We start from the raw sequence: 24,494 nt of genomic DNA, 5'->3' as shown, positions 1-24,494 counted from the left end.
TTTTGGCTGCGCTGGGTCTTCCTTGCTGCACACAGGCTTCCTCTGCTTGCAGGGGACAGGGGCTGCTCCTGGTCGCGTGCACAGGCTCCTCACTGCGGTGGTCCTCTCGTTGCAAAGCACAGGCTCTAGAAGTCCAGGCTGTAGCAGCTGGGGCGTGACCACGCAGCAGTTGCAGCTCATGGGCTAGTGCACAGACTCAATACTTGTGGTGAACGGGCTCAGCTGCTCCACGGCGTGTGGGATTCTCCCAGGCCAGGGATCAAACCTGTGTCACCTGCACCAGCAGGCAGATTCTTACCTCCTGGATCACCAGGGAAGTCGCCAGTACATTGTTTTTGTTGTGGAAAAAACTATGGTACCATTGTCCTTTTAGAAATGCTCTACACCATATGGAAGCTAAATGGATTTATTACAAAAAAAAAAAAAGCTAATATTAATGAGCCCCTTGAGAAGGTTCTGTGGGCTTCCTGAAGTGAAGAGACTGCATGGTTATTTATTACATTATAATATTCTGATTAGAATCTGAGAAGCAAAAATCCAATATTTTTATTAAAATGAGAGCGTACACACACACACATGCACATGCACACATGTGCGTGTTATGTATGCCAGGCATGTTATGATCAGTCAACAGCTGGACCTGGGCCTGGGTTACAGATTTGTTACCTCCATCTCTGGAGTTTAAAATAAGAAATTAAAAATGGAGGTGTTAGATAATTTTTATACAGATGGGAAAATTACAAATCTCAGTAGATACTGGCCTGAATAATCCAGAAACAATGCCTTGTGCCTATACTCTACTTTTTAAACTTTCAAAGTGCTCACAGAGCACAGATTCCCAAACTTGATCAGGTATTAGAATCACTGGTAGGGCTAGCTCAAGACAGGAATTCCTGAACCCCATCTTTAGAATTTCTTAATAAGTAGGAACCAGATATTTACATGTTTAACGAAGGCCTGAGGAAACTCTGAAAACCAACTTTTGGGAGGTGCTAGCAAACATTCCAATAAAACTAAGTCTGTCAAGATTCCCTATTTTGCACCATACTGCTGCTGCTGCTAAGTCACTTGAGTCATGTCTGACTCTGTGCGACCCCATAGACGGCAGCCCACCAGGCTCCCCCGTCCCTGGGATTCTCCAGGCCAGAACACTGAAGTGGGTTGCCATTTCCTTCTCCAATGCGTGAAAGTGAAGTCATACAGTCCTGTCCAACTCTTAGCGACCCCATGGACTGCAGCCCACCAGGCTCCTCCATCCATGGGATTTTCCAGGCAAGAGCACTGTAGTGGGGTGCCATTGCCATCTCCGTTGCACCATACTACATGTATAGCAAAAATTTAGTCTCTGAACCTCATTTTTCTGCAAAGAACTAGCCCTGAACTATCAGAAGAGAAGTGTAAATAAACAGCTGTGAAAAATTTGAGGGGAAAAATACTTTTCTGTGATTGGGGAAGACCTCAGGTCCATCCTTCCATTTTTCACACCCTTTATTTATTCTTCTCATATCTCAGCGTTAGCTGTTTGTATTCCCATCATATCGTTTCCACATAAATTCATAAAGATAGGATCACTGGATTTTCACATTTGTAGCCTCCATTGTACTTAACTCTTACAAAGAAAAAAATAGACATTACAGTTACTACTAAATGCAGAAATTTGAGTTAACGTTTAGTTCTTTTAAAATAAATAATGAGGTAGACGTTTCAGGGTACCAAAAGACTTAAGAGTCCAATCAACGAGTGCCTGTACTGCAGGTTTACTCTCCACCCAAAAAAATACTATACAGCGTTGGGCTTGAGACTTTTACATGCCTGAGCACATGGGAATCGCCCACTTTTTGTGAAGAGGCAAGGATAGCACAGAAGAGCTGCCCAAAATCTGACCCAGGCCGGGCGGGTGGGGGTGGGGGACAAGTTTAACCCTTTCAGAGCCGTTCTTGGGACAGAAATGAGTGGCTGCAGTAAAACCCACTAACTTCTCTGATACAGATTCAGCGTGCAAATAGTCAAGAAGTACATAAAACTGTGGGCAGGGAGGGTTCTCCCAAGACTACAGGTTTTATTGTTGCCGTTTACAAAATTAATCCTTGGAGAAAGACCACGCGCGGATTTAGCAGGAATTAAGTACAGTAGACATCAGCCTCAACTTGTAATCCCATTTTCCGTCTAGAAGCTTGGGGAAAGAGCCTCTTTCTAAATATGAAAAAGCTTCGGGCCCATAAAGATGACTTGCCCAACCTTCTCCCAGAATAATCACACCGTTTTTCATTTTAACTTGGTGTCAGGTTTTAACATTGTGCGTTCACTGGTTTCGGAATCACAGACTAAGCTCAAATTCGGGTTGCACCGCTTTCCGGGTGTGGGACTTGGGGCAAGTTAAACCTTTGGCCTTGGAGATGGAATCTGCGAAGTGGATGTAAGGATGCGCTTGTCGCAGAGATTTGTTGAGGACTCAACGCCAGGACGAGGCGCATTCAGTGCAGCGCCCGGGAAACGTGAAGGCAAGCATGCGTCCGTCGCTTTTTCCCCCTGTCCCGGGAGGGAGGAGGGGCGAGAGGCGGCGCGATGCAGCGAACCGCACGGCAGCACCTCGCCACGCGCGCCAGACCCTCTCCGCGCGGTCCTCCGCGGAGACAGCGCCCGCCCCCGCCGGACCCATCTCGGGACGGACCGCCAGCCCCCGCGGGCGCCAGGCCGGAACCCAGATACCGAGCCTCCGGTTTACTCCGCTTCCTCCAGGGACTCTCTGCGGGCTGGACCGGCGCGAACGCAACTTCCGGTCCGACGGAGCGGCGGCTGGAGCGGCTTGAGACCAGGTTCCCAGGCGTCGCTTTTGGCGGCCGCGCGAGCGGGGCCATGTGGCGGCTGCTGAGTGGCGCCCGCGCGCCCCTCCTGCGAGCGACCCTGTCAGGTCAGCTGTCCCCTGTCCCCCAGGCTTCACCCCCCACCCCCCGTCGGTTGTCTCGCATCGCCTGAGGCCCCCTCGCGGGTGCTGAAGCGCGAGCGGGCCAGCAGCGCCCTCCGCCCCTCACTCCGAGACTCGTGCAGAAGCATCCGCGTGACGTGTGGTCGCCCCCAAGTCCCCGGCTGGTCTTTCTCGGGAGCCGAAAGCCTGGGGTCTCCCTGAGTGGAGCCCGCGGCCCACAGGACAGCTCTTTCGGGAGCGTCAGCCCCAGAGCGCGTCAGGCCCTGTAGCTTTCGGGGTTTAATCTGACCTTTCTTTGTAGATTCGTGGGCAGCGCTGCCCGCCCGTGCCGGCCTGAAGACGCTGCTCCCGGTGCCAACGTTTGAAGGTGAGAGCTTGTCTGTCTTCTGGTCTGTAAACCATTTCTGTGATGGAACCTAGCGGGGGTAGATGAAGAGCAGGCGTTTCCTTGTGCCCCTGTTCCCATTTATCCCTTCAGTAGTCATGTATTGAAGGTATACTCTATGCCAGGCAGTGTTCTAAATGCTGGAGAAAACTCCGTAATGGATTATCTCCCCTGTGACCTACCACTGGTGCGAGACCCGCAGCCCCCTTCTCAGCTGCACCTAATCGGCCTCCAGTTTAGACTTCTGACGTTCGCTCCAAACGAGGTCACATGTGTGTTTGTACGTATTGTGTGAAAAGCATTAATTTGTTAATAGAAACAGTTAAGGTAAGCCACACTTTGATAAATCTTACGCTTTTAAAAATATATTGGAAATCTCAAAAATATGAAGGAGGCCTGGACTTCTGAAGGCCTCATCTTGTACGTGTAACTACCACGCCCATTGGAGCGCATACTGCCTGGAGACGAGGAAACATTACTGAGTTCCCTGTGGCGTGCTCGGTCGTGTTTGACTCTTCTGTAACCCGCGGACTGTAGCCCGCCAGGCTCCTCTGTCAACGGGATTTTCCAGGCAGGAGTACTGGAGTGGGTTGCCGTTTCCTTGTCCAGGGGGTCTTCTTGACCCACGGATCAAACACACATCTGCATTGGCAGGCAGATTCTTTACCGCTGAGCCGCCAGGGAAACCCAAGACACATAGAAATAGCAGGAGGCAGTTTTTGTAGCCTTAAAGGCTCCTGTTTTATATTTGACTTCATCACAGACCCATGCTTATTTTACTGTGGAAATAACAACTGTAAATGCAAGTTAATTTTTTTCCATATTGTCAGTATCAGACCTGATAAAAGACGTAGCATGTGTGGCCTGGGTTTCAGCCCACCTGCCTTCACCTGGCAAGGACATGGTAGGATGTATATACAGCTCTCAGCGTGAAATGCCCTTGAATATATAAAGGAAAGAGCATTGATCAGAGGAGTACTAGGTTGAAAGTTTCCCAGCAAGAATGTGGCAAGCAGGAAAACTTAGCTACTTTTAGGTACAATATAGTATCATACTGTCTGGCTTTGCTGTTTTAACTGGATGACCCAGATCAAATTATAAAATGTCTCCAGGCCTGAGGTTCCTCTTCTATAAAATGGAGATTAAAATTACTACCTTCCATTTCTCTATCTGGATGATAGTTATGTGCATGTTTGTTCACTTTGTGATAATTCACATTTTTGGGGCCCTTTAATATATGTGTGTTAAACTTTTAAAAGTTTAAAAAATTTAAAAAGGAAGCCCTAAAAAAAACCAGGGCTATAAAGTTGTTTTAAAGATTAAATGAGATAATGCATGTAAAGAATTCAGCTTAATTGCAGCACACAAAACATTCACATACACAAAAGAAGTTACCTCATGTTATTTTGTCACTGTCTCATATCTCTATACCTTCCCTAACAGTTCCTTTAGGGTAGGCGTTTTAAAAGAGTAGGCATTTTAAAAAGGCATTTTGCTTGGCAACTTAAACCTTTGCTATCTTAAAAGGTTCAAAAACATTTCTATCAGCAACTGTCGTAGTCAAAAGATTCCAGTTTCAATGAAAGCATCCACAGGGTAAATCGAACACACTTTTGGAATTGTTGTTGAGTGGTAACTTTAAGGCTTTGACCTGGTTGTTATGAATCTTTCTAGGAAGAAAATGAATCCTTCGACTTTGACCGAAGTCAAATCCTTCGGTTTGACTCATTCTTAGTTGTCTATGCTCCTTTTAGATGTCTCCATTCCTGAAAAGCCCAAGCTTAGATTTGTTGAAAGGGCACCACTTGTGCCAAAAGTGCGAAGAGAGCCTAAAAACCTGCGTGACATACGAGGTCCGTCCACGGAAGCCACTGAGTTCACAGAAGGCAGTTTTGCGATCTTGGTGAGTCCCGTGTCCAGCGGCTCCAGGACGGAATCCGGGGACCAAAGCAGACTCCTTGGGTTCCTTCTGGTCGCTTCCTCCACAGCTTTCACTGGAATGCCACCAGCAGCTCTTTAAACTGATGTGCAGCACCCAGTAAGCATTGAGTCATAAATGCTTTTTAACGTAGAGTGAAAATAATGTAAAAGCAGGAGACGGAAGAGGTTACCTCATTTATCCCATAGTCAGACCGTGAGATCTACTCAAACCTCTGATCGAGATTATTCATGATGTAGTATGTAGGATGTCTAGACATTTCCTGCTCATCAGGTAGCTTCTGTGAAGACTTGACGTCATTACCCACACAAATGGCTGTGGACGCTGGTTTAGTTCCCACCAGGCAGCCAGAGGTTTTCGAGTCCGCTTCCCAAAGCCTGCCCAACCAGCCCCTGCCAGCCTTTCAGCACCTCGGTCTGCTCCGCGTTCCTCTCTCTCCACCCCAGCCACACTGGCTTCTGCTCAGACTCACCACAGGCTTTGCATGTGCCATTCCTTTGCCCGGAACGCTCATCTGTTTTCCCTTGGCTGGTTTGTTCCCTTCTGGCAACAGCTATAAATGTCACCTCCTCAAAGAGGTCTTCCCTGGCTGTCCATTGAAGTGGGTCCACACTTGTTCTCAAGTTGTCATCATACCCTGGGCTTTTCCTCTATCATACTTATTAGGATTTATATTTTTACTTTTCATGTGTATCGTTGAAACCACAGTTACCATGAGACATCAGAATAGCACTCAGGCGTGCTAAGTCGCCTCAGTCGTGTCCATCTCTGCGATGCTGTGGTCTCTAACCTGCCAGGCTCCTCTCCATGTAATTCTCAGCAAGAATACTGGAGTGGGTTGCCACGGCCTCCCCCAGGGGATCTTCCCAACCCAGGGATTGAACCTGTCTCTCTTATGTCCCCTGCATTGGCAGGAGGGTTGTTTACCACTAGCATCACCTCTTAAACCACAAATGAAGAATATCTAAATTTTCATGTGTTTCTAATTCTTCCGTCCACTTCTAGGCACTGGGTGGCGGTTACCTCCATTGGGGGCATTTTGAAATGATGCGCCTGACAATCAACCGCTTCATGGACCCCAAGAACATGTTTGCCTTATGGCGAGTACCAGCCCCATTCAAGGCCATCACCCGCAAGGGTATGGGGCAGCGCATGGGGGGCGGCAAGGGTGCCATCGACCACTACGTGACTCCTGTGAAGGCGGGCCGCCTCATAGTCGAGGTGGGCGGGCGCTGCGAATTCCAGGAGGTACAAGGCATCCTTGACCAAGTTGCCCACAAGTTGCCTTTCCCTGCTAAGGCCGTGAGCCGTGAGACTCTAGAGAAGATGCAGAAAGACCAAGAGGAGCGAGAACGGAACAACCAGAACCCCTGGACCTTTGAGCGCATCGCCACCGCCAACATGCTGGGGATACGGAAAGTGCTGAGCCCCTACGACCTGACCCACCAGGGGCGGTACTGGGGCAAGTTCTACATGCCTGAGCGCGTGTAGTGAGGCTCAGGAGCGGGAACCCGTGCCTTTGTGCCCGTAAGCCAGCCCTTCGGGTCTTTAGGTACCTCCGATGTCATAACCGAGGAGCGGCATGTGAACGGATGCTCTGAAAAACTGTAAATCACCCGTCAGATTCTTAAGTGTATTATATTAAAGTGTGAGCATCAGCTCAAGATGATGTAACTTCTCGTTGGTCACTCAGTCCCTTAAAGGATGAAGAACCAGACCTGATTGGTTCTCAACTGGAAGAGGAATGTCTTCAAGGCTAAATCACATGCTTCCTTTTCTACCTCTGATACAAGTCAACCTTTTACGTACACACTTCAGAAGCTAGTTTTTATGGCACTTTACTAGTTACAAACTTTTACTGTTTCTGGAAAAACAAGAAAAACAGCAGTACACAGAATACTTGACTCAACATATTTATTTATGCCCAGCTACCCATCTTCTCTCAGTCATGGAAGGGGGGATGTTGGACAGTGTGGCAAGAGACATACCCTTGCCTTTTAGCAAAAGGAACTGATAGAAAAGCTGAATGGTGTGGTCTTTCCTAGGCCTGAAACCCTCTGAGGCTGGAGGGTGTCTGGCTCTGCGTCTGCTGCCCGGTGCTCAGATCCCTATTGCTGAATGAGCAAGGGCCCTGGGTCATTCAAAGGCCCATGGTTCCAGCTCCGTGTTTGCCTTGAACAAAGTTCATCTGTTTTTCAGAGCTAGCTAGTAGTGGTTTCTATCCTGTATGCAAACCAAAGGAGATACAGATTGACAGAAATATTAAACCATTTGCTTTGAAAGTGGGCAGAAAACAGCATTGACTAAAGTGTCCTTTTTTTTTTTTTTTTTAACCCCACTTTCTTAAAAAGTTAGACTTAATGGCAAAATAATTTACTTTGCAAAATACAAATTCATACTAAGCGTTGAGTGGTCAAGAATGGTATACTGTGCTTTTTAATGTATTTTTAGTGAGTCTCTTGTACAATAGCTAATCACTAAGTTGCATTAGGACACACCTGAACCTTGAAGAGGACAGTGTTTGGAACAGTTTGTTGTACACACGTTGCTTGCTGGCCAGTGCAGCCAGTGTGAGCTGGCAGCAGGAATCAGAAGGAACAGTGATGGGTTCATTTCGCCTTCTGCCCTGACATCATCACCTCTTTGTTAGGGCTCGTGGAGCAGTGGTGGTGATGACTATGGGGCATTCAGTCACAGCATAAACCTGTTTCGGGGTCCACGTTTAATTACTGAACCACGATCCTGGGGCTAGCCATCTCTGCACAGTAACAGGCTGTTGACAACTTTATCACCACCTCCCATAAATAAAGGACTTTTAAAGTGTATGTTGTGGAAATGGGGGTAGGCTGCATAAGTGGGTCAACCCACTCCAAGACATTTTTATACAGACTGATATAGATCATTTCCCATTGATGCCTTAAAATGTTGAAGAATCAAATCCAAGGATTCGTCCATAGCAGAAATCAGCATAGTGAAGTGGACAGAGTGAGCAGCTGTAAGTGGCAGGCCCTGTGCTAAGCACTGTGGACACAGCAGTGAGGCGCCATGCTCGGGGTCTATCACTGGACAATCGCCTCAGAGACTGAGGCTCTGAAGAAGGAAGGGGACGGAGGGTGGGTCAAAGGTGAGACCTGGAGCTGGAAGTGCAGAAGCAGCAGCACCCGGGTCAGATGTCCACCCCACCCCCCGCCGCTGGCCTGCCCACGGTGAAGTCCCGCCCCCAGCAGCTGACGTCAGAGGGCTCCAGCTCCAAGTCCATTTCCTGAACAGTCTCCTATGTGTTCTCCGCGAACTGCCTTCCTAGCCCGCCACAAAGTGCCATACTCCCCGCCCCGTCAGCCCTGCCTGCCGCCCAAGTCCGTATTCTCCTAAGTCTCCCTCTGCGTCACTTTGAATGGGGAGATGGTTGAGGTCCTGTGTCATACGAGGTTTCACAATGGAAAGAAGAACTTGGGAGGAGTCTGCGGCAGCGAAGTGGCGGCCCCAAGAGGTGGAAGAAGGATGAGAAAGCAGGTGAGGGTCCATCTGTGAGGGCTGAAGGGACGACAGAAACGGGGAGATCATAGATCATACACCGGGGTGGCTGCAGCCAGGGTCACCACTCCTGTCTACAGGCATGAAGAACAACTCACAGGCCTGCAAAAACCTGCCTAACCTAGGAAGGGAAGAACGTTACTTATTTTGGGTTCACCCTGTGGCCCTCTTCCAGAGTTTCAGGGTGCTTCCAGTCAATAACGAATTTGTTCTCCACCATTCCCACGTGCCAAAGCCTTCACTACAGGAGAGCCTTTACTGAGGGAGAGCCTTCACTACAGGAAGCCAACACTCTTAGGCAAAGGATTCCCAACAAAACCCCCTGCTGGCAGACCTGCTTACAAGACAGATGGCCACCTTCTGTCTCCTCATCCACCTGTGTTCTACCAGCTCCCTCTTCACTCATTTCCCTCTGTTTCTCGGTTTTCTCCAACCGTAACTCCAGCACCCAATCCCATGCAGATTAAGGCATGACAAACGGGTGACAAACAGCCTTCAGGACACGAGCATCTCAAGTGAAAACAGGTCTGACCCCCACCCCACCCCCGGCCCCCAGAGATGGCTCACCTGTTTTTTTTTTTCAGGCAAATATGCCCCCAATAGTAGAAGCTAAGATAATCGCAAGGATAACGCAGCAGATCATGATCATGATCTTCTTCTGTTCATCCAGATGAGGAAAGAAAAAGCAGGTGAGAAATGACGTCACTGCAGAGAGGGTTTCAGAGGAAGGCAGACAGGGATGGGTCTGGGCGCGGAAGCGGACGTGAAGGGAAAGCAAGATGGATCTGGCTTCTAGAACCCAGGATGCTAAGAGACACATCACCTTTCAGTGAGTGATTCACAGATCTGATCAACAGCAAGCTCCTATTTTCATATTCTGTTCTGCCTTGCAGCTACCATCAAATCAGGTTCACCCCACTTTCCCCCAGAGCCACAGATATTCTCAGTGAGTAAACCAAAGCCTTTTGGGGGGAGTCCCTTGAAATCTAAGATCCAAATACATGGATCTTTACAGTGCATTCTTTGGGAGTTAAACCATTGTCAAAAATTAGAACTTTCAATCCACCTGCTCTAGCACACGGTTAAAAAATTTTTTCACCCCTTTCCAAAACCTAAACAAAAGTCACCACCTGGGGCAGCCCATCACTAAGTGTTTCACAGGGACCTGGAGCCAGAACCACTTCACAATCGGTATATAGAGTCATTTATTTTTAAATTAGCAATTAAAATCATCCAGTTTACATTTTAAAAAAAGAACAAAAAAACCCTTCACTTGTTGTATCCAAATGATAAGCCTCCGGCCTCAGTCTCAGGAGAGCACAGGTCTGTGATTGGCGCTTGGCTGCCGCATTGCTGAAGCCCGGCCAGAGTCAGACATCACAGCCACAGGCGATGGGGGCCCCTCGGCTCCGTCCGAGTGCTGGGCGCTGGCTGAGTGAGTAGCCTTGGCACAGGAAGGCGGGGTGCCTGTGTCAGGCTGCTCCCCTCTCCTAGAAAGCACTAAAGTCAAAGCTGAGGTATGAATCGGGAGGCTGGCCGGGACCAGCCGGGAGTCTCGGGGGCTTACACTGGCTCAGCACAGAAACTACGCTTAAAAATTTCCTGGCTGTTGCTTCCTCCATGACAAGTGGGGCCACAAGGCATCTAACCTGGGAGCAGGAAGACTGCTGAGTGGACCTTGGCTTCCCGAGCTGGCTTAACACCCCCGCGGTCACGCGAACGATACCAGACTGCGATGGGGTGTTCTCAGGACAAGCCCAGCCCAGGCAGCAAGCAGGGAGGGGTGTCGCGCTCGTCCCGCCTTCTGTCTGCTAACGGGGACCGGCCTGGTGCCCACCCCAGCCATCTGGGTTCTCTGAGCGCTTGTGCAGAAAACAGCAAGTTTCCCTATGACATGAGAAGATCACCTTTCTATTATGATGCAGCTGCAGGTAAGCCAAAGTCTCTTACCTGATTTTTGGCCTAGCTCAAGTTACTCTTTTGAGGTTCGAATATCCTCATTTCCAGTTCCCTACTTCCTGAGAGACCCATGCATGTATGTACATACATGTCACACATAACGATTATAAAAATACATCTGGAACACATGAAATGCCTGAATACTCACAGCTGCCCCTGTCTGAAAGCTCCCCAGAGCCTGAGACTCAATCAAGCACCTCAGCCCTGGCTGATTTTACAGGACTGGTTATTCTGGGCCTCCCCGCAGCGGCTTCTCTGCCATCGCTCTAGCAGTAAACAGCCAGCTCCCCAGGCCCAGACGTGGGAACGGTGACCCCACAGCCCAGCCTGGACAGACAGCAACCTCAGAGGACAGTCTCAGGTGGTGCCTCCCTGAGTCCACGTGAGGACGTACAACAGAGACAGAGGTGGAAGTCAGCCACGGAGCTCAGCACACTGAGAGCTTCATTTCAAGGCTGCATTTCAGAGAAGTCAGCTTCCGAGACCACGGCAACCTCTGCCAGCGCCTCCTGCCCTCAGGCAAGGACAATAAGCTGGGATGACTGGGATCCTGCCAGGCTGGAGACTCAGGCCCAAGTCTTACTGTTGCCAAACTTGGAAGAATCCCCTTATTTTGTTAAAGATAGCCCACTTTTGAAAACACCCAACCATCACAATGCTGGGGAGAACTCGTGAGGTAGACAGCACAGTGCCTTGGGGAGGGCTCGGCGAGGCTCTCCGAGGCACAGGACGCAGTTTGACACATCGAGGGGAGACGGAGAAGCTAGCTTGGTTCCTGCAGTCCAGGAGAAGGCGCTTCAGAGCTGGGGGGCAGGAAGGGTGGCGCGGGCTGCATCGGGAGCTGAGGCTCCTCCGGGCGGGACCGTTTGCCGGGTCGGGTCCAGGGGTGGTTACAGGGAAACAAAGGCATGGGGCTCACTCTCTCAGGAAGGCCATTCACACTCCGCTCCCATCTGAAGACAGGGGTGGCGGCCACACCAGGCTGGGGTGAAACCGGGCTCTACGACAGGCAGGGGGGAGATGCTGGTCGGTCAGCACCCAGGGTGACGGTGAAGAGCGACAGTAAGACTCGGCCACACCTGGAAGGCGGAGAGGAGAGAGGAGCTGCACACAGATTCGTGGAGAAGTCAACGCGCACCCACCACATCCGACAGGCGTCCCTCGACGGGGCCTGAAGTAAACACCCCCATGCAAGGGACCCAACGTCCTGTTCTATAGAGCCGCTCAGTTGTGTCCCACTCTGACCCCGCGAACTACTGCCCGCCAGGCTCCTCTGTCCATAGGGTTTCCCAGGTTAGAATACTGGAGTGAGCTGCCATTTCCTTCTCCAGGGGATCTTCCTGACCCAGGGATTGAACCCACATCTCCTGCTTGGCAGGCGGATTCCTCACCACTGAGCCACCTGGGAAGATCCAAAAGCCCTGTTACAAGAGAGAGAGGGGGAAAAAAGGGAAACCCCTGGGCCTCTTACAACCCTTCCCAGGGGCTGTCAGTTCCGTGGATGGACGTGGGGTAGAGAGGCACCTTCGCTGGAGAAAGACAGCCATGCTGTGTACCGGGCCCCCATCAGTTCCGAATGCAAGCTCAGAGGCTTACTGGTACTGGAGACTTCTCACCTGCTCTGCGCCCGCCCAGCCTGTCTCAGAAGCAGAAAGGCACAGTGAACAGGACACGGGAAAGTCCAGGAGTCCTGTCATGGCCACTCTACCTTGCGAGCTGAGCAGGCTTTGGGCAAGTTCCTAATTTCCCTGAGCTCCACCGAGCTTCCCTGAAAACGGGGGTGATGCCGTTATCCTAGAGCGCTACTGGGGGCACAAACGTAGGGTGTCTTCTGTTCAGAGGTCTGACCCCCTCGGGTCACGCACAGGAGACAAGTCCAGGCCTGCCTGCCAGTCTGTCCGGATGTGGTCAGGGAATAAGAAAGCGACCCATCAAGGGCTCAGCAACTTAGCATCTTAGAAGTTGGTAAGTCAGCTAAAAACAATGGATTGATCAGCTGCCTCATTTTACAAAATGATTTACATTCTGAATGCCTGGACTTAGGAATGGTGAGGGGCCCTGTGAATTTGGAAGACATCTTTCATCCATGGATATGGAGAGATACTATACCTTTTCTTAATATCCTTTCCAGCTACAACCAAAAAAATGTCAAGGACTAGAGTCCAAGTACCAGGAAGGGAAAAAAAGCAAATCAATTAATTACTTATGAGGGATCAGCCACCTAATGGATGTATGTCTCAAGAAGTTGAATATTTAGGGTAAAAATAATAATCTGACTTTGAGACCCTCTAGTCACATGGGAGAAGGAGGAAGGAAGAAAAGGCAAACTGAGGCAAAAAGTGAAGGGTCAGCTCTGGTATCACTCTATTACCTCAGTAACCCACCTTCTATGAATTTGTAAAAAGGAGAAAAACATTATAAAAGTTAATCATACTGTTAGTCACAGCAAAACAATAATAGCAAACCTCCAACATTGGGAACATGTTAAATAATTGAGAGTATAGTCACAATCTTGTGTTGAACATGAGATTCCCAAAGAGATTTGAGTGTTGTGAAATGATGCTTGTGACCTTGTAACTGGGTACCAACCTGTTGATAACATAGTCTGAATGCTGTAAAACCACATCCGAGTGTGTGAATGTGCCACAAGGTTATCAGCAGTAATACTGAAAGTTAATTCTGTTCAACTTTTCAGTGTTTATCGGTCTTTTTTTAACCATACATAAATGCTGTTTTATTCAGAAAAATACTTCAGAGGTCACAGAAGTCTTCACAGCCCCAATAACCAGATCACTCTTGTCATGCTGCTGCTACATACATGAAACCCTGATTCAGTGGTCAGCTCTATTGTTTTTACCAGATTTTTTACAAATTCATATCCTAAATTTTAAAGTCACCATCCTCTAAGACTCTCTAGACTTTGCAGACAATGATAAATGGCCACCTTGTTTTACGAAGAGTAGCTCAGACATAGAAAGAATTCCCCTAGGTCCATTATTAGCTGTGTGCTCAAACTTGGCCCTGTTACTTTACTTCTCTAAGCCTGAGCATCTTCATTTATAAAACAGAGATGATAACAGCGCCTGTCTCCTGAAGGTGGTGTGAGGAGTCAATGATGCCTGTATTAGGTGTTGGCACAACTGCACACTCAAAAAACCGTAGCTACCGTATCATTCGAGATCCAGCCAGTCAGCCACTAACAAAACCCTACAGTCATGAATCCGGATTCAAAGCTTCATTTACAAGGAAAGGAAAGGGAAGGCAAAGCCCAACAGCCCTGAAAGACAGCAAGAACTCAGAGGACACGCCCCAGATCCCGGCTGGAGACCGCGCCCAGCGGAGGAGCAGGCTTGCTTGGGATGGGACGTGAAGATGAGGTGCTCAGGAAATGAATGAAGAACACATGGACACAGGAGCGGGAGCAGGGCCAGACCCCTCGGGGTACAGACCGACGAGCACCCAGGCCCCGCTGCAGCCAGGACCCGAGAGCAGGACGAGACGGAGGTCAGAGGAGGCGCGGGGCTGACAGCCGGGGGTGGAGAAGCAGAACCGGAGAGCCCCGAGAGCCTTCCCTTTACTTACATGTCAGCACGGCCGCCTCCGGGCCGCCCTCACTTCAGCCCAACGGCAAGTCCGATAACCAATGCTAAAATGCCCAGCAACACAACTACTACCACAATGAAAATTAGCAATTTCTGGAGAGAGGGATAAGAGAAATAAAAACAAATCATTATTACAAACCACCAAAAAGCCAGTCAGCCATCCAAAACCCACCTGTGCACCGGAAGCATCTTATCGACCCAAACAGAGTGAAATGAAAAGCTGACATCACTACATAAGGACGTCGCACCGGAATATCTTGTTTCCTGAGTCGCCTCTGCACTGGCAGTGCCAGCAGATGGAAATGCGGAGCCCCCATCAGCTCCGGGCCCACACTGCAGCCCTCACGTGTGGACGGCGCAACCCAACTGTCACGGGCCTCTAAGCAGCAACACGCCAAGGTACAACGTGACTGAGTTCCTCCTCCTCAAGGGGGAGTATGAAGACGTTTCTGACACAGTCCTCCTAAATGCAAACCCCCATCCATCTCTCCCCCAAAGAACACTCCCACCTGTCAAACCCAGGACAGTGACTGAGGGTCTGAAAGTGCAGGTCCTGTTGTGAACAGGACAGGACTCATCATGTGAAATAACTCCCCAGCTCCCTAGACCCCTGCCCAAGCAACAGGTAAAGTTAGAAGAAAAAGAACTGAAGAATGAAAATATCAGAGCGCAAAGTCAGAAAAGAGCAGGCTAAAAAGCAAACCCCAGCAGAGCTGGCAACCGCAGTGACTGGGCAGAGATACTCCAAGCAACAGGGGCACCAGAACTAGAGGCGGGAGCGGGCGGTGGGGCAGGATGATGTGATGGAAAGAGCTGAGCTGGACCCTGAATTTGAATCCCAGGTTCCTACACTTTCTAGGTGGCCAGGGACTTCAGTGATTCTTAACTGTTTGATCTATCAAGTAGAAAACACAGGCGTGCCCTGAGAGACGGCGTTCATAGCCATGAGCACACACCTGGGTTCACAGCAGGGAAAAAGAGACGAACGAGGACAGGTGTGGGCTATCGAGTGGAAGGCCGCGAGGAGCACAAGCTCCGCCCGCCGACCAGCAGCCACGCTGGGCAGCGACAGGTCCACCCCGCAGAGCTGCCTGCCCGTGTGGGCTCCTGAGTGGGGACAGTGGGAGCCAGATCCATACAGGACATGCTGGGGGGGGGGGGGGAGCTACTCCCTAGGGAGAGCTGAGGAAGGCTTTTGGAGGAGGCCGGACAAAGGGAAGGTGGGGGGGAATCTCAGGGACATGGATGGGGGCGACCAGGGAGAGGAGAAGCCGGCCGGTCCCGCCGAGACGCAGGGCTCACCCTGCGAGCTTCACTCTGATACTTGACCGCCTTTTTGGTGTCTGCCACGGCCCGCTCCACGAAGCCCACGGACTGGTCCATGTTGTTCTCAATACGGTCAATCATGGCGCCCTTTCCCGGGATGCCAGAGGTGGCGGCGGCAGAGACAGAGACGGGGAGAGGGAGGAGACAGCGAGAGAGCTCACACGATGGACCCTGTCCTCCGGGGGCAGCGAGGGGGCTCACCTTCCGGGCCTGACCCTGGTACTTCACGGCTCTTTTGGTCTCCTCCCGAGCTTTCTCCACATGGTCCACCGTGTGCATGACATTCAGCTCTATGTTATCTAACATCTCCCCCTGCAGAGGACAGGCTCCAGTCACGCCCTGGACATGCACCCCGGGACGGTCCCAGCGCCACGGGGAGCGCCCAGAACCCTGCCCGTGCGGCCTTCCACGGGGCAACCCCGCACACCTCCCTGTGACTGCCTGTGCTTCCCCAGGTCGAGGCGGCAGTCACCCGGCCCCGAGATATCCACTCACTCACTTACTTCGTGAGAGACCACGCCCTGCACGCCAGGAGCACATGGTCTAGAGGCCTGGAGTATCCTGAAGGGTCCCCCCTCCCCTTTTTTTAAAAAATGAAACGTGTGAGAAGAGAAGCCAGAATACATCTCATGTTGCCAGGAGGCTGGCCTCTTCCTGGTCACTCAGATCTGAACCAAGTTCGTTCAGTCTGAGCCGAGTGCCGGCTACTACAGAAAGTACCCGGCGCACGACGGGTGTTTACTAACAGCTGAGGTGGGGACGGATGCTTTCTCTAAGGTATCCCCAGGCCCTGTAAGTAACAAGACATTGGTTTTACCTGAGTTATCTGGTTAAGAGGTCATGGTCTCTTGGTAAGATTCCCGACCTTTCCCCAGCTGTTACTTCCTGACCGGAAGTTCAGTCTTTCCAATTGACTTCTGTGCATCTTAAGATGGGAATTCCTTCCACCCACCTAGACCTTCATTCCCTGCAACCCCTGGCTTTCTGGCAGAGAGAACGGCACTTACCATCACTTGACTCTCAAACCAGTTCCTCGGCAAGGCAGTGTGGGGGAAAAAGACAAGAGTGCGGATGGAGGGACAGGAGGAATGGTCTCCAAGGGTGGAAGGGGATGGAGCAGAGGTACCCCAGCCCGGAGCAGGAAACTGGTGTCAAAACCAGCCAGGCAGCGCTCGGGCTCCGTTAGGATTCCTGCTCCACAGGAAGCAGGTTCGGATCCTTTCCAGGTGGCGGAGCCATGGGGAGCTCATGGTGAGAGTGGCCCCCAACCGTGACATGTCACTGAATTTAACCGCATCCTAAGAAGCAGGAGCCATGTGATATGTGACGGTGACGCCACAGGCAGGGAACAGAGCCGTCCGTCCCTGGGCAAGCTGGCCCGGAACAAAGCAGGTGTCAAGCTAAGCACCATGACGGACTCCAGTTTTCCCACTAATGTTACTTTTGCTGTCCCTTCATTGCTTTTGTTGTTCCTCAGCAAAAAAAACCGTCCCAACAGTCAACCTTTTTGGAAAAACTCATTTAGAAGAAAAAGCAAAAATGGAAAAACATAAAAATCTCCATTACACCTAACTTTTCACCATAATCTGGGGGAAAGACCCCATGTTTGCAGTGTCACCAGTGAAACGCTGATAGCTCCTATCAGGAGACTGTTTTAAGGCATCACCATTAAGAACCCGTGTGCTAATAAAAAATAATGATGATGATGATCTCAAGGCCGGAGCGAACAGGTACGTTACAGAACACATCAAACCTCACATTAATTAGACGTGACTTCCAGGCCGGGGTAACGAGGCTACAGCTCTCCTAGCCCCAGCATCCCAGGTGCCCTCCTGCACCGGGATACTGGGATTCTGGGACTCCACTACGGCAACTCCCAATGCTGCTCCCTCCACACTCAACACCCTGGCTTTCTTGGAGCCAACCCCCTCCGCCCTGCCCTCCTCAGGAAGCCTCAGGCCACGTCCCCGCCCTGCCCCCGCAGTACCCACGGCCTCACCTGGTTCTCCACCAGCATGGCGATGTCCATGAACATGTCGTGGAGCTCCTTGATGCTGCTCTCCAGCCTCACGATGTCCTTGTGCCGGCCCTCAATCTCGCTGAGGGCTTGCTTGGAAATCTGAGAGTCGATGATCTACAGCGGGCCACAGAGAGATGGACCATCGGCCCCCAGGCCTGCCACAGCCCCCCAGGCACCCTTGCAGGGCTCCCACCCCCCAACCCCACACCATCACTCACCCCCGAGGTGAAGATGGCAGGGTTCCCACTCTCCAGCATCTCCTCCAGCTCCTCGTCGGTGGTCTTTTTGCCAGCTTTATAACAAAAGAAGGAGAGCCTCAGATAGAAGATCAAAGCTCATCATTTCAAAAATTCCCTGAAAACGGCCGTAGTCAGGCGCTCAGTCGCGTCCGACTTTGCAACCCTGAGGACTGTAGCCCGCCAGGCTTCTGTCCATGGGACTTTCCAGACGAGAACATTGGAGTGGGTTTCCAGTTCCTCCTCCAGTGGATCTCCCCAACCCAAGGATCGAACCCACACCTCCTGTGTTTCCTGCATTGGCAGACGAGTCTTTACCACTGAGCCACCTGGAAATCCCAGGGGAAGCGCAGTAAGTTTCACTCTAAAGACTGTGGCCTTTACAAGCCTGCTCGCCTTTCTTGATGTCCCCCCTACCCCAATCCAGCCTCGACCTTATCAGCAGTTACCCGCCTGAAGTCCGTGTCTGATTATATTCCTCACAGCCCGGAACGTCTCCGGGCCCCTTCACTCCGCCACGGGGCCCACAGGACAAGGAGCCGGTGCTGGGTGAGCCCTCCCTCCCACCGGCTCATCCCCACCCTGCTCCGCCCAAGCGCGCCCTGTCCCAGGCCCGGCCGGCCTGCCTTCCCTGCCTGCAGCCTGTTCATTCAGTTCCTGCGCTCAGAGCACGGTCCACCCCGCAGGGCCCTGATTCCTACCGATTCCTAAAGTTACTTATTCCTAAAGAGTGAGGTTGTATTAACTCCTTTACACAAATGGGGCAACCGGCACCGTTCTCTGCGTCAAGCAGGCAGCAAAGATGCCAGGAGCCCCAGGCAGCAGGGCTGTGTAGCAGGTACTTCCCTCCATGGATGTGGAAATGCTGGTTCCCATGGCAACCAACGACTTGGCCCTGGTACCACTGAGCCACCCGCTTTCAGCCTAAGATACGACATCCGGGCAGCAGCAGTGCCATGAGCCCCGTCCTCGGCTGGGGCGCAAAAGGGAAGGCAGAAACCACCCGGAGGCCCCGTCTCCCTGGGCCTGACGACCGGACAGACCAGCGCCTGACAGGTCAGGAGAGGGGCGCAGAACACGCTTCAAACACGCACTGATCTCGAGCTGCCGCTGGATCCGCCCTTTGCTGCGCTCACGGAAGTCCACCTGGGCCTCGTTGTACTTGGTCATCACCTCCACAAACTTCCGGGACAGGACAGAGTGCTGCGGGGACAAGGTCAAGGCCATGAGCCCCCAGGAGGCAAAGGGGGCGCAGGCTCAGAGCCCCGGCCCCAGCCTCGCCCACGGCAGCTCCAGAGCTGGGACTGCACGGCCAAGGGCAGCTCTTGGTGGGACGGCAGACTGGTGCAGCGCTGGGAAACGGTATGGAGGTTTCTCAAAAAACCTAAAAACAGAGCTGCCATTTCACCCAACAATTCCACTTCTGGGTGTATACATCTATATCTATATAAACTAATTCAAAATGATACACGCACCCCAGTGATCACAAGAGCTAAATTATTTACAACTGCCAGGAGGTGTAATCCCCCCAAGTATCAACCAACAAAGGACTCGATAAAGAAGATGTGACACACACCTATACATACATGGACAGTGAATACTACCCAGCAATTAAAAATGGAAATCTTGCCATTTGTGACAACCTAGATTGATCTAGAGGGTATTATGCCAAGTGAAATAAGTCAGAGAAAGATAAATACTGTATAACATCTTCCACCTTACATGCGGAATCTAAAAACTACAACAAACTATGAATCTAACAGAAAGGAGGCAGACTCACAGATACAGGGAAGAGACTGCGGTGACCAGTGGGAAGGTGCAGAGGGGACAGACAGGTGGGGAAGAGGGAGGCACACAGTCCTGGTGTCAGATAGGCTCAAGCATGCATTTTCCAACAGGGGGATACAGCCAAGATGGTGTAATAACTGTAACTGGAAAGGAACCTTTCAAAACTGTAAAAGAAATCAAAAAGAAAAACAAAAGAAAAAACCAAAGACCAGGTACAAGACTCAGTTTTTTTGGCTTCCTGACTTCACACCACTGGGAATGCCAGCTCACCTTTTCAAAGCATGTTTTCAGTATCTGTTAACCCGTCTTGCTGAATTCACAGAGTAGCTGAGGCCAACGGAGATACTCTGGGAATCCCAGAGGCCCTGCCCGACTCCCCTCCACATCCAAAGACCTTTGCGTTCTTACTCAAACTGATCGCCCAGCGTGTCCTGCTTCAAATTTTCTTGCTTCTGACTCAATGCATTCCATCAACAGCCCTGGTGCCTAAACGCAAATCATCACTTTTATTCCTTGCCCACTTCTCAGCATCAAGCCCCAACAAACGTTTTTCCTTTGCCAAATCACCAATATCTACACTTGTTTAAACCCACCATCACCAGGCAAATTCAGACCAAAATCATTACAAAAACCCAATGAGAGACCCACCCGCCCCTCGTCTCTTCCCCAGGCTGATCCAGTTTTCAAATGGCTACCAGGTTATCCTAACAGATTGCAACCCAAAGTAAATGCATACCAGCTAGTTGATCAGATCCAAACTCCCGAGACCACAGTCAAAGGCCCCAGGAATATGGCACTGGGTCCTCCACCGAAAACTGAACGCCCACTATCCTGTGACAAACTCTTGTCTCTAGACAGACTGTTCTCTTCACGTCTGCCCCTACCCACCCGACTACACACACCACTCCTGCCCCCGTGCCCCCAAGAATAACCTCTCCCTGAGCCTGCCCATATCAGCATCCTGCCCATCCAAGGCCCAGCCTCCTCTGGGCACCTCAGTCTTTCCAGGCTCTTCTGATGCTGGCAGCACAAGGACTGATCCCGTCTTCCTACCCTCTCTCCTGCGGGTCCTATGTCATAGCTTCCTTGTGACACTGGAACATCATGCCCGTTCTTCAGGGAGAAGGATCATATCTTTGATGACCACCAAACAGCCTGACTCCAAGCTGGACAACTGACGACCAACAGTCTGCAGAAAGAAGACTTCGGTTTCCTCTCCTGTAAACCAAGGAGGCCCACTACACCCTCACCCATGCTCTGGGAACCTCGGGCGCCTCCTGAGAGGACCTCCAGCTCTGTCCCCCACTTCGACCTGGGCAGCTCCCCTCTACCAGTTCTTCACACTGAGTTCCAAATAAGGTTTGGTTGGTTGGTTGTTTTTAAAGATCCACAGCCAGAAAAAGGAACTAACTCTCCTACACTGTTGGTGGGAATGTAAATTGGTGTCACTATGGAGAAGAGGATGGAGGTTCCTTAAAAAACTAAAAATAGAGCCTGCTATATGATCCAGCAATCCCCCTCCTGGGCACAGATCCAGAAAAGATGAAAACTCTAATTAGAAAAGATACAAGACCCCAGTGTTCACCGCAGCACTATTCACAATAGCCAAGAGATGGAAGCAATCTGTGTCCATCAACAGATGACTGGATAAAGAAGATGTGACATGTATATGCAATGGAATAATACTCTGCCGTGAAAAAGAATGAAATACTGCCATTCACAGCAACGTGGATGTACCTAAACAGTATCTCACTTAAATGCAGTAAGTCAAAGACAAATGTCATATAACATCACTGGTATTAAGTATGTGGAATCTAAAAACTAATACAAATGAATTTATTTACAAAACAGACAACAAACTTACAGTTACCAGAGGGGAGGTGGGGGGATAAATTAGGAGTAGAGGGTTAACAGACACACACTACTATACATAAAACAGGGTTTACTGTATAGCACAAGGAACTATATTCAGTATCTTGAGATAACTTACCATGGAAAAGGATCTGAAAAAGAAATACACATATGCGTGTATGTGTCATAACTGAATCACTTTGCTGTATATATGAACCTAACACTATATTGTAAATCAATTCTACTTCAATAAATATTTAAAAAAAAATAAAAAAGACTCCACAGCTAAGGAAAGAAAAATTAAAAGACTGGAATAGACGGTTGTCAGGCCAAGAAGAATCTCACCTGGGATTTGCGGATCCGAAGGTCTGCCGACGACCGCACCTCGTCCCCCTCAATATGCTGCTCCATGCCTGGGTGGGAGAGAAGGTTGTTCCAGCAACGCGGCCCCTGCTCTCCGCCAAGAAACACCGTGCGATGCAGCCCCTCTCTCACACACACGCCGGCCCGGGAGACCAGCAGCAGGCAGGTCCTGTCTCAAAAGCCGGCTCACGTCTGGGCCCCAGAACACGCGCTCCACGACCTTCAGCCCAAGGTCCCCCTCGGCCACGTCCCAGCGCAGCAGTTACCAGCACGAGTCTCCCCGTCCCCGAGAGACCCGGCTCAAATCCCCGCCCTGCCGCGTCCGTGTCCCCCGGAAAGGCCGCGTGCCCCCAGAGTTCCCGCTCTCCGGGCTGTGAACTGGGAGCGCAGCAGGGTCCCCTCGCAACGCCAAGGTGACATCAAACGCGAGCGCGCAGCCGGCGCGCCCGGAAGCGGCCGCCGCAAACCTCCGCCCACCGCCAGGAAGACAGGCAGGACGGACCCACGCGGGCGAAGAAGTGACACCTCAGGCTCGGCAACGCCGCTTGCCCGCCCGGACCAGCAGCACGCACGCATCACCAGACAGTGAGTGGGGCGAAACGCAGACAACAGCCACAGGCCTAAGGAAGTTTCCGAGCTCGCAGACGGACTGAATCTATGACAGCGGCCTCGCGGGACCCTGGCCTAACTCAGGGGTGGGGGTGGCGTGACGGGAGGTGCACCTGGTCCCCGGGAGATGCCTGCAGCCTTCATATCACTAACACCTGTTCCCACGCACGCAGGTGCTGGGAGAGGAAACGGGAGCAGGAAAAGGCGAGGGACCGCGTTAAGGGACCCGAGCCACCAGACATTCGCCAGCTGAAAGCACACTTCCATTCCCGTCCCCAAGCTTCAGTCCTCGCTCCCCCAGCCACAGACAAAGTTCTGGGGCTGTCATCCGTCATTCCAGAGACAGAGCCCAGGTCACAAGCAGACATGCCATGCACTATGTCACCCCTGAGGAAGTTCTGCTCCAGGAGGGCCGGACCCCAGGCGTGAGATGCTGGGGGGCTGCCTCGCGCTTAGCCCGCTTACTCTTCAGCTTGTTCCGGACATTGTTCGCCCTCTTCTTGATCTCGGCAGTGAGCTGCTCCAGGTCGTCCTTGGTTTCTGGGTAAACAAAGGCCAGCAGAACCAGTCAGAAGAGACTGAAGGCTTCATCAGCGACAACAATCGCTGGAGGAGGTGCGGCGCTTTCTCAGGCGCCCAGGGCAGTACGTATCCCGGGGCTCCCCAGACAGCGGTCATTAGAACGCAGGAAGCTTATTGTTTAAAGGCATTTTCCCAGGCACCCTGGCCTCGACCTACAGAATAAAAACACGTCGTGGAAAAAAAGGAGGGACTGGGGAAGCGTTTCAGGCAGAGGAAACAGCAGAGGTGCCGGGGGCAGGGACGCGGTATGCCAGCAGCAGTGAGTCCCCGCCAGTCACGAGAGGGACTCGGGAAGGAGCAGAAGGCCCCGCCAAGTGGGGCCGTGGGAAGCAGAGGTGATGGGAGCGTCCCTGGGGATCCAGTGGCTAAAGTTCCACGTTCCCAATGCAGGGGGCCCGGGTTCGACCCCTGGTCAGGGAACCAGATCCTCCAGGCCCCAACTTAAGAGTCTGCATGCTGCAGAAACAGCAAAGATCCCACGTGCTGCAACCAAGAGCTGGCGCAGCCTAATAAATAAATAGATGTTAAAAAAAACTTTTTTTTTTAAAGGTGACAGTAGCGGGGCAGTGTGAGCAGGACAGCGTGGAGGAGGGTGGGCGGTGACGCGGCACGCACCCTCCCCTCTGCTCACAGAGGGCCACCGAGGCCCAGCCCAAGGCCGGCGGCGCGGCGGCGGGTGAGCCCGCGCCGCACTCACTTCACTCACTTGGCTCGGGGATGGGCGCAGAGAGGATGACACTGTAGAGCCTCTTCGCTTCCTCCACGTGCTCGGAGATCTTGTCAATATTGACTCGCGTCTCCTCGATCTGTAAGTAGAGAGACCACAGCCTTGGCGTTAGGAGAGAGAACCTGGCCGCAAACAAGGCTCCCCGCCCAGCGTCGGGGCTCGTGGAAGGAGACGGTGATGCCGGGCAAGCCTTCTGAGGCCCACCGACCCCAGAGAGCACCCCGCCCACTGTCAGAGAAAGGCGTGCCAACAGCCGTCCGCGAGGCTGCGTCTTCACTGCTCCCTGGGAAGAAGACACTGCCCACCTCGGATGGAGGGTCCCGGCCGAGTCAAGAAGAGCCAGGAAAAGCAAGGCAGCATCAGAGGGAAGGGTCAGGACACCAGGCAGGTCCTCAGCTGCTCTGGAAGTAGGAACAACAATGGGTGAGGAGGAGAGGCAGGGAGAAAGGAAAGAGGAAAAGTGAAAGGGAGAGAACAAACCTAGAGGGTGAGAAACAGTGAAGAGTGAGGGGAAGAGAAGGAAACGGAGGTGAGGGGAGGGGAGGGGAGGGGAAGCGAGAGCCGAGGCGATGACTGTCCCGGCCGGGAGCCGCAGAGTGCCCCTGGACCCGTGTTCCGGGAAATGCCTCTCACCAGCTGCCCGCCCC

General features: G+C 51.7%; 2 protein-coding genes across 5 annotated transcripts in view; one reads left to right on the top strand and one right to left on the bottom strand.

Annotated features, from left to right (window-relative positions):
- The first annotated feature begins 2,734 nt into the window (after positions 1 to 2,734).
- Positions 2,735 to 7,546, top strand: MRPL16 (mitochondrial ribosomal protein L16). The gene is made up of 4 exons (XM_043914449.1): positions 2,735 to 2,911; positions 3,228 to 3,293; positions 5,066 to 5,214; positions 6,256 to 7,546. The coding sequence occupies exons 1-4, from the start codon at positions 2,857 to 2,859 to the stop codon at positions 6,739 to 6,741; spliced, it is 756 nt and encodes a 251-aa protein (XP_043770384.1). The 5' UTR covers positions 2,735 to 2,856; the 3' UTR covers positions 6,742 to 7,546.
- Positions 7,547 to 9,985: 2,439 nt separating this feature from the next.
- The window catches only part of STX3 (syntaxin 3), a 41,988-nt gene continuing 27,479 nt past the window's right edge, over positions 9,986 to 24,494 (bottom strand). Inside the window, exons 3-11 of one of the 4 annotated variants that reach the window (XM_043914462.1) lie at positions 23,827 to 23,926; positions 23,004 to 23,078; positions 21,912 to 21,979; positions 19,022 to 19,130; positions 17,910 to 17,983; positions 17,671 to 17,805; positions 15,873 to 15,983; positions 14,326 to 14,438; positions 9,986 to 11,822 (exon numbers count right to left, since the gene is read on the bottom strand). In XM_043914462.1, coding sequence (XP_043770397.1) covers positions 14,355 to 14,438; positions 15,873 to 15,983; positions 17,671 to 17,805; positions 17,910 to 17,983; positions 19,022 to 19,130; positions 21,912 to 21,979; positions 23,004 to 23,078; positions 23,827 to 23,926 — 756 coding nt within the window. In that variant the 3' untranslated portion in view covers positions 9,986 to 11,822; positions 14,326 to 14,354. Of the gene's footprint in view, positions 11,823 to 14,325; positions 14,439 to 15,647; positions 15,759 to 15,872; positions 15,984 to 17,670; positions 17,806 to 17,909; positions 17,984 to 19,021; positions 19,131 to 20,123; positions 20,186 to 21,911; positions 21,980 to 23,003; positions 23,079 to 23,826; positions 23,927 to 24,494 lie in introns of those variants that run through there. The other 3 variants (XM_043914481.1, XM_043914472.1, XM_043914489.1) reach the window with 3 other exon arrangements.

The sequence above is a fragment of the Cervus elaphus genome, chromosome 1, assembly GCF_910594005.1.
Source record: "Cervus elaphus chromosome 1, mCerEla1.1, whole genome shotgun sequence".
Taxonomy (NCBI): Eukaryota; Metazoa; Chordata; class Mammalia; order Artiodactyla; family Cervidae; genus Cervus; species Cervus elaphus.
The sequence above is the reverse complement of the archived record's forward strand: the minus strand, read 5'-3'. Positions and strand labels throughout refer to the sequence as shown.

Excerpts from the sequence above, each read along its gene's own strand:
- MRPL16 (XM_043914449.1), top strand. The coding sequence starts at position 2,857 with ATGTGGCGGCTGCTGAGTGGCGCCCGCGCGCCCCTCCTGCGAGCGACC. Across the intron at positions 2,912-3,227 it reads CCTGCGAGCGACCCTGTCAG|ATTCGTGGGCAGCGCTGCCC; the intron begins GTCAGCTGTCCC and ends CTTTCTTTGTAG. Across the intron at positions 3,294-5,065 it reads CCCGGTGCCAACGTTTGAAG|ATGTCTCCATTCCTGAAAAG; the intron begins GTGAGAGCTTGT and ends TGCTCCTTTTAG.